Source organism: Mytilus edulis, chromosome 1 (assembly GCF_963676685.1).
Source record: "Mytilus edulis chromosome 1, xbMytEdul2.2, whole genome shotgun sequence".
Taxonomy (NCBI): Eukaryota; Metazoa; Mollusca; class Bivalvia; order Mytilida; family Mytilidae; genus Mytilus; species Mytilus edulis.
Genome location: NC_092344.1, coordinates 4736213 through 4751835, shown reverse-complemented (window position 1 = coordinate 4751835; position 15623 = coordinate 4736213). Strand labels below are relative to the sequence as shown.

General features: G+C 30.9%; 1 protein-coding gene across 1 annotated transcript; it reads right to left on the bottom strand.

The window, feature by feature from the left end:
• Positions 1-659: 659 nt before the first annotated feature.
• On the bottom strand, positions 660-14781 carry LOC139522460 (transmembrane protein 214-like). The gene is made up of 15 exons (XM_071315967.1): positions 14556-14781; positions 11670-11872; positions 10509-10665; positions 9904-10032; positions 9191-9273; positions 8098-8282; positions 6450-6588; positions 5749-5850; positions 5248-5339; positions 4525-4690; positions 4181-4298; positions 3624-3720; positions 3018-3186; positions 2470-2621; positions 660-1599 (listed from the first exon to the last, which is right to left on the bottom strand). Exons 1-15 carry the CDS (start codon positions 14680-14682, stop codon positions 1482-1484), a joined length of 2037 nt encoding a protein of 678 aa, XP_071172068.1. The 5' UTR covers positions 14683-14781; the 3' UTR covers positions 660-1481.
• Between the last annotated feature and the right edge of the window lie 842 nt (positions 14782-15623).

The window sequence follows — 15623 nt, the reverse complement described above, 5'->3', positions numbered from 1 at the left end:
GTGTTCATGCATTTCTTGTTTAATTTATATGACCTTGACCTCATTTTCTTGGACTATTTAAGTTTGTGTGATAGTTGTAGTAAAGCTTTATATTTAGGACTATAAACATGATATCAATGATTAGTAAAAAAGGCAACACATTTCAGTGTGGGCACTCTTTGTTTATGATTGCATTTGATTTGACACTTGGTCTGACCTCCAAGATGCTAATGAAAAAGGTAAGTCAGCAGAAAACCAAATAAACTTCCAAAGAAACATTTTCAACTTCGAGTTGACCAGTCTTAATATTAAATGTAGAATGCTTAGTGGAAAAGCAGAAAATATCAATTTTCTAAACTCTGGTTTGACCTGGATGAGAAAAACTCACTACAGGCAGCACTAGAAAAGTGTATTCTACCACAATACCATCAAGACAGTTTAAATCTTTTTTAACATACCGTAGGTAATTTGAAAATGAACAATTGACCAATCCTTTCAAGCAATTCAAGCTGGTCTTGAAATGTGGGTTTGGTCTAGGCCTACAGAAATCTTTAAATAAAAGATGTGATATGGTTGATGAGTTTGGAAATTAAACATTATGTCTCCCTATACCCTTCCTGAATAAGACAAACATGCTACCCAAAAGGGGTTTTACATGAGCAAATAAATAAAAAGAATACAAGTTTCATAAATTTATTTAATGGCCACACAAGGACAGCCATAACTGCATTGTACTTTGCGTCAGATAAACGATGACTCATCAAACAGAATATTCACATTTAAACTTTCTACACCTTTATTTATGTCACATAATTATCTGTGAACTCCATTTCCCTATCCAGCTGAATAATTTTACTTTCAATAAATGTGAACAATTTATTTTTCAAAAAACAATTAATAATCAAACAACTAAGAAATTTTTACATATGTGGAGTTTGTGATAAAACATGTGTTTTAAATATTAAAGTTAATGAACAAATATCATAAGGGGTCAATTGATACATACTTTGGTTAAGTTTTAAGAAAACAATCAATACTATTTTATATACATATTTCATATTAACTGACCAATTATAAAAGCACCAAAAAAAATTAAGTGAAATATTTCATATTTCTATACAATAAATCTGAACCTGACATTCAATAAATAATCTTTCTCTTATCTAGGACTAAATGTCTATATCAAATATAAGGTAGGTATTTTATAATCACTCAAGCAACTTACTTCATGATCAACACGAGATAAGTTCTTCCTTTTATATGTGCCTACTTTAACCTGAGTATATTGCTAACAAAATAAAACTGACCTAGCTTTGAAAAATATTTTTTTAAAGATAGAACTTAATGTGTTGAAAAGATAAGTTTAAAGTGGGCAAGATCTAATACCTTCCTTTTTAGCATAGACAAACAATCCTAGATTTGACAATTTTAAAAATAAACTTATTTCCATGAAATAATATGTCAATATATATATATATTAAAATCTGTTTTAAGTATTTAGATCATGTAGTTGTCTTTATCATCTGTCCACACCATTGTACAAATGTCATGGTAGTATTCTGTATGGCTGAGATTCCTGTTGAATACATCTGTTGTAAAGACTTAGCTGTAAAATTGTTTCTGAAAAAGATGGAAGTAAGAATTAACTTCATTGGGTTTTGGTTTTATTTAATAGTTTGTGCGTAGCCACAATATTTTTTCCTCTATTGTGACATCATAGTCACATGATTTTGTTTCATCTATTTAACATGACCAACACAACAAGTACCACTAGTAAAGCAGGATTAACCTAACCTTCTAGAAGACCTGAGTATATATTTGGGTGGTTTGTGTTGCTCAAGCTTTAGTTTTCTGTGAAGTACTTTGTGGAGAATTTTTGTTTTGGCCACTGTGTTGTCTGTTTTTCTCGAATTCAAGAAAAATATAAATTCTTCCAAGACCACACATTCATTTTTTTTTACAATTGTTATGCAAAATAGAGAGATAAAGTTTGACAATTAAACACTATATCTGAAAATTTAACTAGTTCAGCAAGCAATTTTGAGAAAAATTTAAAGAAATACAAGTCCTTTCCACATGCTCATCTCTGATTTAAGAATATACAATCTAGCAGGGGTAAAGAATCCAAACAAATTCATACTTTTCCTCTGATTGATATTCTAATGTTGAAAACTTCACATGTCTATCCCCTGAACATTTGTATTTTTCTGTAACATGTCATGAGTTTGTAAGTCATTACTGTCGTTGGTTGTGGTTTGGCATATTTGTTTTTAGTTTCTTGATTTGTCATAAATCTTTTGTTTCTTCTTTGAATTGTTTCCCATACAGTATGCGTTATTCTCATTGTTGAAGTTAGTAAAGTGACATATAATTGCTTAAATCCCTTTCATATGGTCTCTGTTGAACATTTGTCTCATTATCAATCACACCACATCTCCTTATTTTAAATTTATCATTTTGATTTTTCTTTAAAAAAACATAAATACTTACAATATTAAATTTTGTTCCAACCACTTATAGGTGGTTAAAAATAATTTAGCCGCATGGCCATATATTAATAGGACATTGTCCCAGACCCAACTCCAGGCTATAGAAATATAATTTCCTAACTGGTTGAAAAACTCCGGTGATAGTGAGTATACCTAAAAAATATTAAAAAAACAATAAAATACATTTTTTTAATAATAACACTTTAAATCATTCAATTTGTTGGTCTTTTATTATAAAATTTCTATTATAAACAATATGCTTCACTAACAATGTTTACTTCAAAATAATTATGTGGAAGACTTGTGTAAACATATAATACTTAAAAGCTATTAAATGTCTTATTTTGGATTAGTGTTCATTCATTGTAAAGACCTTACATAACCTTTCCAGCCATTTTTTTTATAAAGATTATAATAATTTTATACGGACGTCAACTGCTGAGCATATACACCCATTTTTATTTAAACGTAGTTATGTGTCTGAGTAAGGGAGCACCTAACAGCTTAGTCCATATCTATTATTTCTTTGCATATCTAATAAAAACCTACCCAATGCCATCCTGCAATTAATTTGATGATTAGCCATTCTCTATAAGGTGCTGTCACATCCACAAGTTTGACCCACATGGTGGTAGTGACCTCTACCATTTTGTTGACTTGTGGTCTAACAACGGCTTCTACTTTGCCATAGTACAATGGTACGTTGACACTCAACCAGCTAAAGTATAATGTTAATATGATTAAATCATGTGAATGGAAGCTACATGAGTAAATTGTGTGCATGGTAATGCTTTGGAAAATAAACTGACAAGTCAAGTTATTGTAAATGGGTGATGATAAAAATTTTGCAAAGAATATAAAAGTTGAATTTTAGCTGCAAATAAAAGAATACTGGAAACTTAATTTGTATTTGGTCTGACTGAATAATTTTAATAAGAATGATGAATGTTTGTATAGAATAAAATTTATTTTAAAATCCTCACTCCATTGAAAGAAATCAATATTTATCTTTGAAAGTTGAGTTTTATGCAAAATTAAAACTTCTGTGTAGACAGAATAATCTAAGACCAAATTTATAGAAAGCTTCTTCATGATCTTGTGCATCAGGTTTTCTTTTACATAAAAATATCATTTTAAAACTATGAAAACACTTACCCATATACAATGCCATAATACGTAGTCAGCCTTCCCCAAACCTGTTCTACAAATCCAAGTACCCCATAGTTCTCCATAAATCTCATAGTCTTGGATTCTGTAAAACAAAATATCTTCATATAACGAGAACTATATTAACAATTCTAAGTGTAATCTGCCATCAAAATAATTATACAATAATCTTGATGATATCTGCCTTGCAATGTTTAAATTATCTTATTTCACTGAGTTCTGTGTCTCCCCTGTTATCGCTACAGTCAGCATAGAATGTAAATAGTAAGTCCATTTTTTATTTTTTTTAATCACATTATTTTTCTTCTGAATTTGATATGAATTGTGCCAATGGCATTGTCAGTTTGTTTTATGAGTTTGAATATCCCTTTAGTATCTTTCTCCCCTCTTGTTCACATAAAGTGGCTTCTACAAAAATATTTAGGATTTTAGCAAGTTCCACTGGTATATTGATTATATGTTAGTATTTAAAGGGAGTTTTACCCCATATACGTCCAACTTATATACAATGACAATACCTTTCTTATATACAATGATATTAATACCTTTAACACTTGGACTTGAGAACAAGTCATATGCCACTATAGCTGAGACAACTCCACACAGAAGAAAGATCAACCAAAACCAGGGAAATCTTGTCTGTTCCATCTCAAGTAGCAGATCCTAAAATTGGAAAATAATACATGTTAAAAACCTGTTAGAAGCCTGTTGGTTTAGCAGTAGTAATGTTTATCAATCCTCTTTGACATTCAGTTTCCTACAAAGCCTAATTTGACAGTAGCGTTGACAAAATGTTTTCTGATTAGACATATCTGCTCTTTAGTCGGGTTGCTGCCTCTTTGAAACATTCACCATTTCCATTCTCAATTTTATAATGAATCTTTATTACCCTGCAAGCAGTAGAACACTGTCCATATCCTTCCATACTGTTCTTGCCTTGTGCAGCCAACTCATCATTGGTAATAGAGAACGACCTCAATGTCTGCTGAAGCAACTTCTTATCAAGCTTAGATCTCAATTTATTCCAATTCTGTAGTAAATGTTGTAACAATATGCTGAAAATAAAAATGAGTCTTTAAATAAGTTCATTTACAATCATTTCAAACTGGGAGACACATCAAACATATTAATACTGATCGTTGTTTCCATTGTTTTGAAGGTTTTTTATTCACAGGAACTTTCATATATATTTTTTTTCAAAATTTTTCTTCTACATGTATTCCTCTTGTCATCAATGGTCATGCTTGTCATTAATATTTATTCTTAAATAAAACTTTTACTTTGATTTTTTTTTTACCACAGTTTCAAATTTATCATTTACTGAATCTTCTAAGTTAATAAGGTTTTGCGGTACGATCAAATTATGTTTTCATTCTACATAACTATAGTAGCACTCCCAAGTTCAACAAAGCCAAGAACCTATATTAAAAGTCATCTTCACGATAAACTTTAGAAGCTACAGGCCAGAGCAGAATTTGCGATAATTTAGTTAAATTGTATTGGCCTGAAGAGATAATTTTTACAGGGCCGATAGTATTTTTTACAAGCCTGGTCTGATAGGCCTGTGGTAGAGTGTGAAGACTGCTGAAATAGAATTTAGCTTAAAACCTACCTTGAAGGAAGTAATTTGTTAGTATACATCTGACACCACACACTGTAGCATTGTTTATCAGTCACCAGACAGTTGATCAGACAATTGAACAGCTGAAAATAGACAAGGGTATTATTTTAACTAAGTTATGGGCAAAATATGTATATATCTGTTGCTGCCTTTCTCTCTTTTATTCAGACAGAAAACAAAAAGTCTAGTAAATAATAATTGATTTCAACAGATCTTTTATCCTACAATCAGGCACTAAAAAACTAGTAGAAAATTTATTGATTATGATAGTAAAACAAAACATAATTAGTCGTGTTAGTTAATATTTGTTTGAGGGATAAAAAGAAAATACAATTTTAGAAAATATTTTTTGCTTCAATACAAAATAAAGATAACGTAAATGTTTAGGGAGCCTCACTTTTGTTCTGGTTTCTAAAGCTTATACAACTATGTTTGATATTTAAATGTATTTTTGTATATTGTTAAAACTTTTTCCAAATCAAAGAAAACTACCTCTGTTTTCATATCCTTGGAACATTTCTGTGTCAGTCTAGTTAAATAAGATGGGAAGACTGTTCTTGCTGCTGGAGGATTCTTTCCACCAAAGGCTACATTCTGCAAAATATGGACATGAAGTTACTGACTGTCAAGTTACAATTCTACAACATTAAATATTTTACAAACTGGAATGATTTGAAGTATACTATCTCGTTACTAGAAATTATAGCATCACATCCATTATATAATACAAAAGAAAATCATATCTGATGGCATCACATTGCCATTAATCTAAACGGCCCTGGAGAGAACACTCTGACAACTAAAACAATACTTGCTTTAAAAAGCTTGTTGTAATTGTAAATGCCTATAAATGTTAAAACTGTTTAGAAACATTTCTATAATCCAACTATTTAACCAAGCATATCTCTTTGACACCTTCCCAAAAGCTGATATACCCTTACACAAATAGATCATGACTAAATCAAGGACATAACCTTTACTCAAATCATTTACATTATATACAATCATATGACTGCTTTGTAAGTAATTGTTCAAGATCATTAATTTCTTATGTGAAATCAAGTTTTCTTCATCAATTAAATGGACACATTCTTTAAAGAAAAATTACATTCAAACTAGATGCAATATGTCCCTGTAACAATTGAGATACAAGCAAGTCAATTTTATTTCAAGCTTATTACAGTAAGTCTAACCTTCATCTTAGGATAGAGAGCTACCAGTTTCTTCTTGAGCTCATTAGAGAAATGGTGGTCCTCAAAAACAGCATCCATCATATGAAAATACTCCCTCACTGAAACTTCACCATAAACTCTCTTCATATCTGTATGCCTCCTATAATTACATTGTAAACATCATATACATGTACTTCTAAATTACCAGCAGTACTCTAACTAATCAGATACAATTTCTGTTAAATGTTTCTTCACAACAGTCACCTTTTGTAAATGTACCACTTTTTTTAATCATTTTTAACTATGAAATTTTAAAGTATTACTAGAACACACCCGCAAAATTGCGGGCATTTAGAGCTTGGTTGAAAGTATGTAAACTGTTGATTGGAGAATTTTTGTTAAAGATTTTGTCTCTGGAGAATTTCAGTAAAAGATTTCATGTCTGTAGAATTTCAGAAAAGGTATCAAAATTCTTAGGTACTTGGTAACAGTTTAAGCCTCTCCTTTGTTTCCAAAATCCGTTATTTTTTTTCCCTGTTAAATTTCATTATTTTCGGGTTTCTCAGATTGTGTATACTATGAACAAATGTATACTATATATATAGTGTTTTTGCTATTAAATATCAATTTCAAGTTTCTTCTCCTAGGCGATCACTGCTATATTATATAGATAGTCTCTTTCAACGCGATAATTATTGTCCTGTCCCTGAGTACTCTTATGCAATTTATGTGCAAGTTTAAAACCGGAAGTCCTGTTTGACTTAAAAGCGAAATCGTGGGCATTTTAAGCTTGGTTGAAAGTATGCTAACAATTTTAGGATGAATTTTTATAAAAGATATTATGCCGCGGTCTGGAGAATGTAAGAAATGATATCAAAAGTCATATAGGACAATATTTTTAAGCCCTCTCTTTTTTTCAAAGTCCTTTATCATTTTGTTTTCTGTTATATTCCATTATTTTTGCGTTTCTGTATACTATCAATATACGTATCTATATTATTAATATTAAAGTGTGTTTAATTTTCTATTTACTATTACACTGTCCGAGTACTTATGAAAATTATGTGCAAGTATAAACCGAGGTATAATAGTAGTGGTTCTCACGATCTAAAAACCAGGATATGGAGAACACTCTGATTGGCTTATTTAATTTTCATTTTTGTTATCTCTCATAGGATTGGTTCTCTTTTTTTAAAACCGGAAATTATGTGTGACTTAAAAGTCGATTTGATGACGGGAACAATATTCAATATATTTTGTTTTTCTCCCGAAATAAACCAAACTGAATAGTCATAAGAATGGATGACAAATGCGACTATGCATGGTACCTATAGGACACAGAGGCATGATGATTAATTCATTGTGGGAGGAAGAGAAGCTACACACAAAATGAGGTCTTCTCGTTTAATAGTATAGATACAAGTCAAATTGATATAGACTGTGTTAAAAACACCAATTTACTAATTTAAAACACATAAATTTGAAATCTGAAATAATTCTACTGAAAGCTAATACTAGTATTCTGCAATCTCTTCTTTCTAATTAATATCCCACTTAACATTTATACAGCATTAGCTAAGGCAATCTTTACTCTGGTCTTCTTCAACATCCTAAGTCCTTTTGAACACTGTAATTAATGTTTTAAACCATGTGACTATTAATTACTCACTTGAAAAGATTTTCCAGATATTCCACACAGAATGGAGCAAGTCCTTTACAGCTGAGAGAAGGAAGCATTACTTTGAACCAGATCCTCAATCCACACTTGAAATCTCTGGCAGATTGGCTGAGGGCCCACAAGATAGACAAACACTTCTTTGGGTTGTTGGTGTTGGTGGAAACCAACTCTTCATACTGAAAATTATACAACATATGGTAAGAATAATCAATGTATACAATTCACTTAAGCTGAGTGTATATCAAAATAATCTTAAAAAAGATATAATTTGTGTATAAAAAAGTTGATACATGTATAATCTAATTTATTGCTATTTACGAAATTTTCCTTTGATCTTATTGACTGATAATTTCCTTTCTCAACACACTGATATGAAAGATTCTTGCTAAGGGAAGAAGTGCTGTTGTCATTGATATTAACAATATCTTCATATGTAAAATAGCAATAAATAGTTTATCATTGGTCATCTCAACTTGATTGCTTTTCTCACTTTCGCTGTACCGGGTCAAGCGAGAAAATCAACCTCATTAAATTAACGATAATATATAAGTCGTGCATTTGATCTTACTAGTTTCAACAGAAAATAGCAAACCTTGTTGACTGAATTAATATTTCCTTCATTTTGAAAAAGGCAATACAAGGACAAATTGTTGATAAAAATTTACAAATATACAGGTTTCTTATGAAAACCATGGACAAATAAACAGTAATGAATTATCATGCATGCTTCAAAAGAAACACTGAAAAGCCATGGTCTTGACCGGATGATAAAACTTTGTAAGATCTAAGTAGTTTACATTGATTTGTTTCATCCGTTTCTTTTTATTTTCTCTAGTTAAAGTACATAAGAAATGAAAATCTCTTCAACTGTACTAATCTTTGCAATGACACCATTTGGTAATATTGGACAGGTCCCTCAATATTTGACATCACCAGGTTAAATAAATACACTTTGCCAATTTGAACCAAAATCAAAATAGTACAGGAAACAATGCAGTATGATTTGACAACAAAATAAGAATACAATCTCTTCATTGCATAAATGAAAACAATAAAGAAAATCTGGTTTATAAAGGTATTTTACCTGTTGTAACTTTGATATTACCACACTTGGCTTCACTTGAACAAGAAGTTGTAAAAACACTCTGTATCCATACGTAGAATGGACTGTGGAAAAAAGAAAACTTAATCAAGAATGTTTAATTTGTTGATGCTATCATACATGCCATATTTATATTATCTTTAATCTTTAAAAGATCATGCTATGATTCCCAAAAGGATTATGCATTCCCTATTGAGCTACTGTAAAGTCATCACTATTTGCTAGGCTACAATCAGTATGGATTTTACTGTAAAGTCATCACTATTTGCTAAGCTACAATCTGTATGAATTTTTCTGAAATTTAAATGTTCAACAAAGTCTTAATTTTCTGTAGGCTTGTTTACTATATTGAGCTTTAACATATCCACAAAATCAAGTACATGTAATTCTGAAAATAAATGAATTCATAGCAACTTTAAAAAAAAAAAAAACATCTATATTATGTACATCTGTATTAGGAGGATCTCAAGTGAAAGTATAGCCTATACTGTGAACTTCTAATGAAAATATTTCTACCAGACTAAATTAAACTCTAGATGTATCTTTTTTGTTTGTGATTCTTGTGTTGTTGGGTAGTTATCAAGATTTCCACCACACCTCATTTAATATTATATATAGACTACAAATTATAGACTACAATTTTGGACTTAGTGTATTATTTCAAGTTAAAGTTTAAAACAATGTTGAGGATCTACCTTTAGATGATTCTAACATCATCTGTACACAGTGATAGAACATGTGTTCCTGGGTTTCAGCTGGTGCTTCACTAATGGTACATCTGATCATCTCTTGGCAGTTACTGTTCAGTTTATTGGCGGGATATTCTACAACATTGGTTATACATATTAATTAGTAAGGCAATTGCTTCTTACTTTTATTTCAGGAAGCTGTTCAAGTACATGCAAGTCTCATATTTCACCCCTACCACCCATATTTTTTTATATGTCTTAAAAATAATTTACTACACATAAAAATCCATCCATGGTTATATTACCACTGATATTTTTATATATTAATCTTACGGCACTTATGTAAAATAAGGCAGTGTGGTGTGATTGTCAATCAGACAATTGTCCAAAAGAAGCATATTTGAGCAATAACTAAGCATTCATCAATTTAGTACATTGTATACAAAGAATTATTTATTGTCTTTAAAGAAAAATCTGATGCAGGTATACTTGCAGAACTTGTAGGTAACACCATTTCTGTTACCAGTTTAAACATAATATGCTCAATTATAATCTACTGTACATGTTCTAGCATTGTGAATTTTTTCTGCATTGAACTGATTTTACATTACCTTTTGGTTTTCCAGTAAATAAAGGGTCAGTTGTTTCTTGGACATCTTCAAGTTTCAAGTTAAGAAATGATGCTAGATCCTTCAGCCAAACATCAATGCTATCAGGAAACCTCGTCTGGGTCATCGTAAGTAAAGATGAAACTTCATCCTGGGTTATCTAAAATATATCAACAGTAAAATTCAAAAATTTGTTTTCAATCAAGTTCAAATGCATTACTTTTCGTTTTAATGATAATAAAATAAAAGAAGAATGTGCTAATGGCGCACAGATGGATACCCCCCCCCCCCTGATGTTTTGTTTAATGTGTTCACTTCATGTGGATACAACAAAGGAGTAGGTCCAGTAAGACCCCTTTTTGACCCCAAAATATAGCAGTTTTACAAAGTTGTTAAAATGTATACTTTTAGTTATTTATTGGACATAAGAATGCTTCTGCTACATAAATATGGGCTGTTTTTGACAATACAATGTACATATATCGAGAACTGGCACCATTAAGTCATGCTAAATTACTGAAATCTTCACAATTCTAGCATTATGGTTAAATTTTAGACGGTTTCCGTGTAAAACGAAAGTGGCCGCATTCGTGTTCATCCAAAATATTTAAATGTAAGTTGTATTTGATGATAATAACATATATAAAGGTTGATGATGAACATGGATGAGGCCACTTTCATTTTTTACAAAAACCATCTTAAAAGTGACATTTTTCAGCATATTTGGTAGACACTTTTCATATTTGAGCTTGAATCGGAGCGTTTTAAATGACTAAATTAGTTAAAATCTTTCACATAAATTAATTGAATCAAATAAAAGAGACACTTAAGTGTTTAAAAAGTGGTCAACATCTTTCGTCAGATGAACCTGAAATTTGAGGCCAAAATCGGTCCTTACCGGACCTACTCCTTTAGCATATACTTCAAAATTTTAAAGTCAACAGGTTATATGAAACTACTGGATATTCTGTTTTTAGGTGGTGAAAATGTCGTATGAATAGAAATATGGTAAAAACTTTATGTATTATATCTTATTAGATGTTGAAACTTGCAACCTTATTGTTCATGTTGTTTACACACAACAGTACTATAGATGGAAAGCGAAAAACATTTGTCTAACATGTCTAAAATGACATTAAAAAGAAAAAGTACAATTAAACTAACCGTTTTAATGGCTTCGTCTAAAGTAATGACTTTCTTCTTTTTGTCTTGGTCACTCTTCTTTTTCTTTGGTTGGTTAGGTTTCTTGTTATTAACATTCTTGTTAGTAGTATCCTTTGGTGAGGTTTTGGCATTATTAATTCCATTTGCTCTCAGTTCTTTCTCAATGAAAGCTTGGTACATGGTAGTCGACTCTTGAAGAGGAGCTAAATTAAAAATTTAAATACAAAAGAATTAGAAGTAGAAAGGGCTTTCGAAATCAACTTCATTTCTGCACATGTTGAATTAAGGTTCCCAATGTATTATTTGCTTTTTGCCATATTAATAAAATCAAGCATGATAAGATGTCCTTTCAGCATTTACATCTATAAATGTGTAACAAAGAAATGTGAAATCAAATTTTCTTTGCTAGGTTATGTTAGTGAGACAGGCAAATGAAATTTAATTAATATTTGCCTTTGTTTCTACATGCATGTATGTGAATAAACGGATATTATTTACAATTGTTGGCCAATCAACTCATAGCACGAGTAACAAAATTTTTCCATTTTAATGTACTACCAAGAAATCATAATTTTCCAAATGAATCTTGAAGATATAAATATGTTGAGTAAATTTTCTCTCCCATTTCTTTGATGTCATTTAAACAAGACTTTTCTTTATTCATTTTATAAACCATTTTGTAAACTGTCATATAAAAATAAGAAATTGTGGTATGATAACCAATAAGACAACTATTCACAAGAGAAAAATATGACACAGAAAGTAACAATTATAGGTTTCAGGGATCTCCATGAATGAAAATTGGATGATGGAGGAATTTTACCATGATGAAACCCAGTGTCTACACTGTACGGCATAGCACAATCGAAAGTATTTCATCCCTCTTATGTTAGGAATGGTAAACAGGCTGATATATTGCTGATTTAAATTATGTTTATTTGAATTTTCATTATAGTAAAGAATAATCAATATTTTCATTTATTGTCATTTGTAACAATTATAGTGTCAATTCTGCATGGCTCCCCCTTAATCAAGGCTTAAGGGTGAAAAATTTAAAGATCTTTATTTTCACTGTTAAATTCAGAAGTCATGAACCGGTACATGTATTGCCCATTTGCAGCTTTAACAATGAAACAATTCATATAGTTTTGTAAAAGGTTGAAGAGATATGCAAACGTGTTATATACTTTGCAACATGCATCTTTACATTCTGAATGTAAACTGGAAAAACGATGTATCAAATTGATTGTAAACTACGAAATGAATTCAGAATTTAACGATATGAAATTTCTTCAGATTATCAAGTTTGATATTTATGTTTTTACTTTTTAACTTGTAAAGTCAGTTTTGCTGTACTTGAGTTATTTGGCATGAAATTATGTTCTGTTTAAATTTTATTTTGTACTTGTTTAAAAAAGGCGGATGCTGATCGGGTTAGTCAATACAAAAGCATGTGTTTGACTTGTTAAACCTTTTTTTTCCTAACTGGTTTCTTGTCGTGAACATGCACCAAATATTTGCCACTGGACACTAAGCAACTAACAATCAATCAATTCTTTTAACTGGTTTAAACATTTATTTATCTAATCTAATTTGGCAATTGCATTTGCTAAAATGTAATTAAATAATGAAATAAATCAATTGTCTATCTTGATTAATTGTTCTCCTTTAAGGTTTGTTGATCTACCTGTTTAAGTGATTAGCAATCTTGATCGGAATATCCCTCAGGCTTTAGAACTGTAATCAGAAGGACCCTTACGATTATAATACAAAAGCCTAAGGCTTATGCAATGACAAGCAATTGATTATAAATGCTAACAAAAAATGGTGGCAGCAAGAAATATCAAAACAAATTTTTGACAACGGCGGTGATCATTTGATGGTGGTGGAAGATATTTAAACGGTGGCACTGCGCCATCATAAAACAGGTCATGGAGATCCCTAGGTCTCTGTACAGCCTTCAATAATGAGTAAATCAAAAACTGTATAGTGAACTACATGTGTAAATACGTCTATTCAAACAAGAAATCTTTTATCATCTTGACTCATATAATTATGTAGGTATGACTGCATGTTTTTTTCTGAATACAGTGAAAACAAGTATAGATTCATAAACATTATATTTGGGTTCACCATTTAGTTACTATGAAGGTTTTTAAAAATAAAATTAATGAAACAAATTACTAATTAAAATGATAGGCCATACATTATGACGTCTTCGAAGGCTATTTTAAATTTTTGCTTTGATGCCTTGCGTTGATGTAAGGTGTCAAAGAAAAAAAATTAAATAGTCTTTCAAGACGTCTTAATTATTTAGACTAGCCATACATAATTCTATGTACATATATGAAAAATCCTTTCAAAATTCCAAATGTGAAGCCGCTTTCGTCTGAAAATTTGAATCTTTTTACCTTAATGAAATGATAGCTAAATAAGCCTGTCAACCTTACCAAATCTAATACATTGTCGATCGGAATGTTAATTGACCAAAATGATGTTATTGATTACAAAACATATGCATGATATGCATTGATCTTTAAAAACTGAATACGAGCTAACTAAATTTTGTGATTTCTTAGTCCAAATAATTATGACGTCTGGCAAGGAAGGCGTCGCAGAAAAAAATAAAATAGCCTTGCCAGTCGTCATAATTATTTGGACTAGTGATTTCTGTGAAGTCGTTTTTTCATTGACATTGTGATTGTAGCTTTTACTCAAACGCATTACGAAAAAAATCTTATGAACCGAATAATGAAACAAACGAACTTGCCGGGAAACATCCTATTCCTTTCATTCTTTCTTGATTTCGATTTACAAATTGAGATAACGTAGATATCGATGTCAAATTTTTCAAATTCACGAGAACCGGCTTGTGCTAAAACTTACCATTTGCCTCAATTCTGGGCATGTTATCCACAAAGTTCTTCTTATCTTGTCTAGTTAGATGGGGAATTTGACTTTTAGTCTTTTTCCCTTTTCCCACAACTTCCCATGAAGCAGTTGTACTTGCCATACTGTATGAAATTCGTTTGTAAAGTGCCTGCGAAATTTCAAATGTGACGTGCAACAAAAATAATATGCGCTTCCGTTTTTCGGAACCTTTTTATGTTTACCCAATCACTGCCTACCATTCAGCATAGCGTGAAAAAAGTTAGCTTTATGAAAAAGCTGACAAATATTGAATTCGTCAAAAATAATAAGTCGAAAGCTTTAGATGTGTCCATGATAATGATAGTCAAATATCCATCCCGTTAATTATCTTCCAAAAGTTTTAATAATATAAAATATTTTCAAATGTATTTGATGGAACCAATCTTTTTTCAGACATGGGCCATAAAAGAGGGGAGAAAGATACCATAGGGACATTCAGACTCATAGATCGAAATTGAACTGAACATGTCTAAAAAGACAAACCGACAAATAATAGTACACAAGGCACACAATAGAAATTTGTAAAGAATAAACAACTCGAACCCCATCAAAAACTTGGGATGGTCTCAGGTGCTTCTGAGGTATAGGAATAAATAACATCCTGCAGCCGGTTGTACAAAAGTGTCATTGTGTCATTAGCTTAATGAGTCATTTAAAAGGCTTAATGATGCATTAAGTTGTTAATGTGACATTAGTTAATGAGTCCATTAAAATGTGTTGCACGAAGCACAATAGTCTATTTGCCAATTACCGATTTGATTCTATTAGGGAGCTATCATTTGATTTTTATGGGGGGGGGGGCTAGGATGAAATTTGAAAAAAAATAGGCAGGACAGGAGTTTTGAGTAAAAAAAAAAGGCAGGATGAGCCACTTGCAAAAAAAAAAAGTCAGGATAAACTAAAAAAAAAAAAAAGCAGGACCGAATAGAGTGAAAAATAAAAAGGCAGGACAGAGATTACAACTAAAAAAAAATGCAGGTCAAAATTTTTCATCCTAGTATTTAAAAGTATTTAGCTAAACAA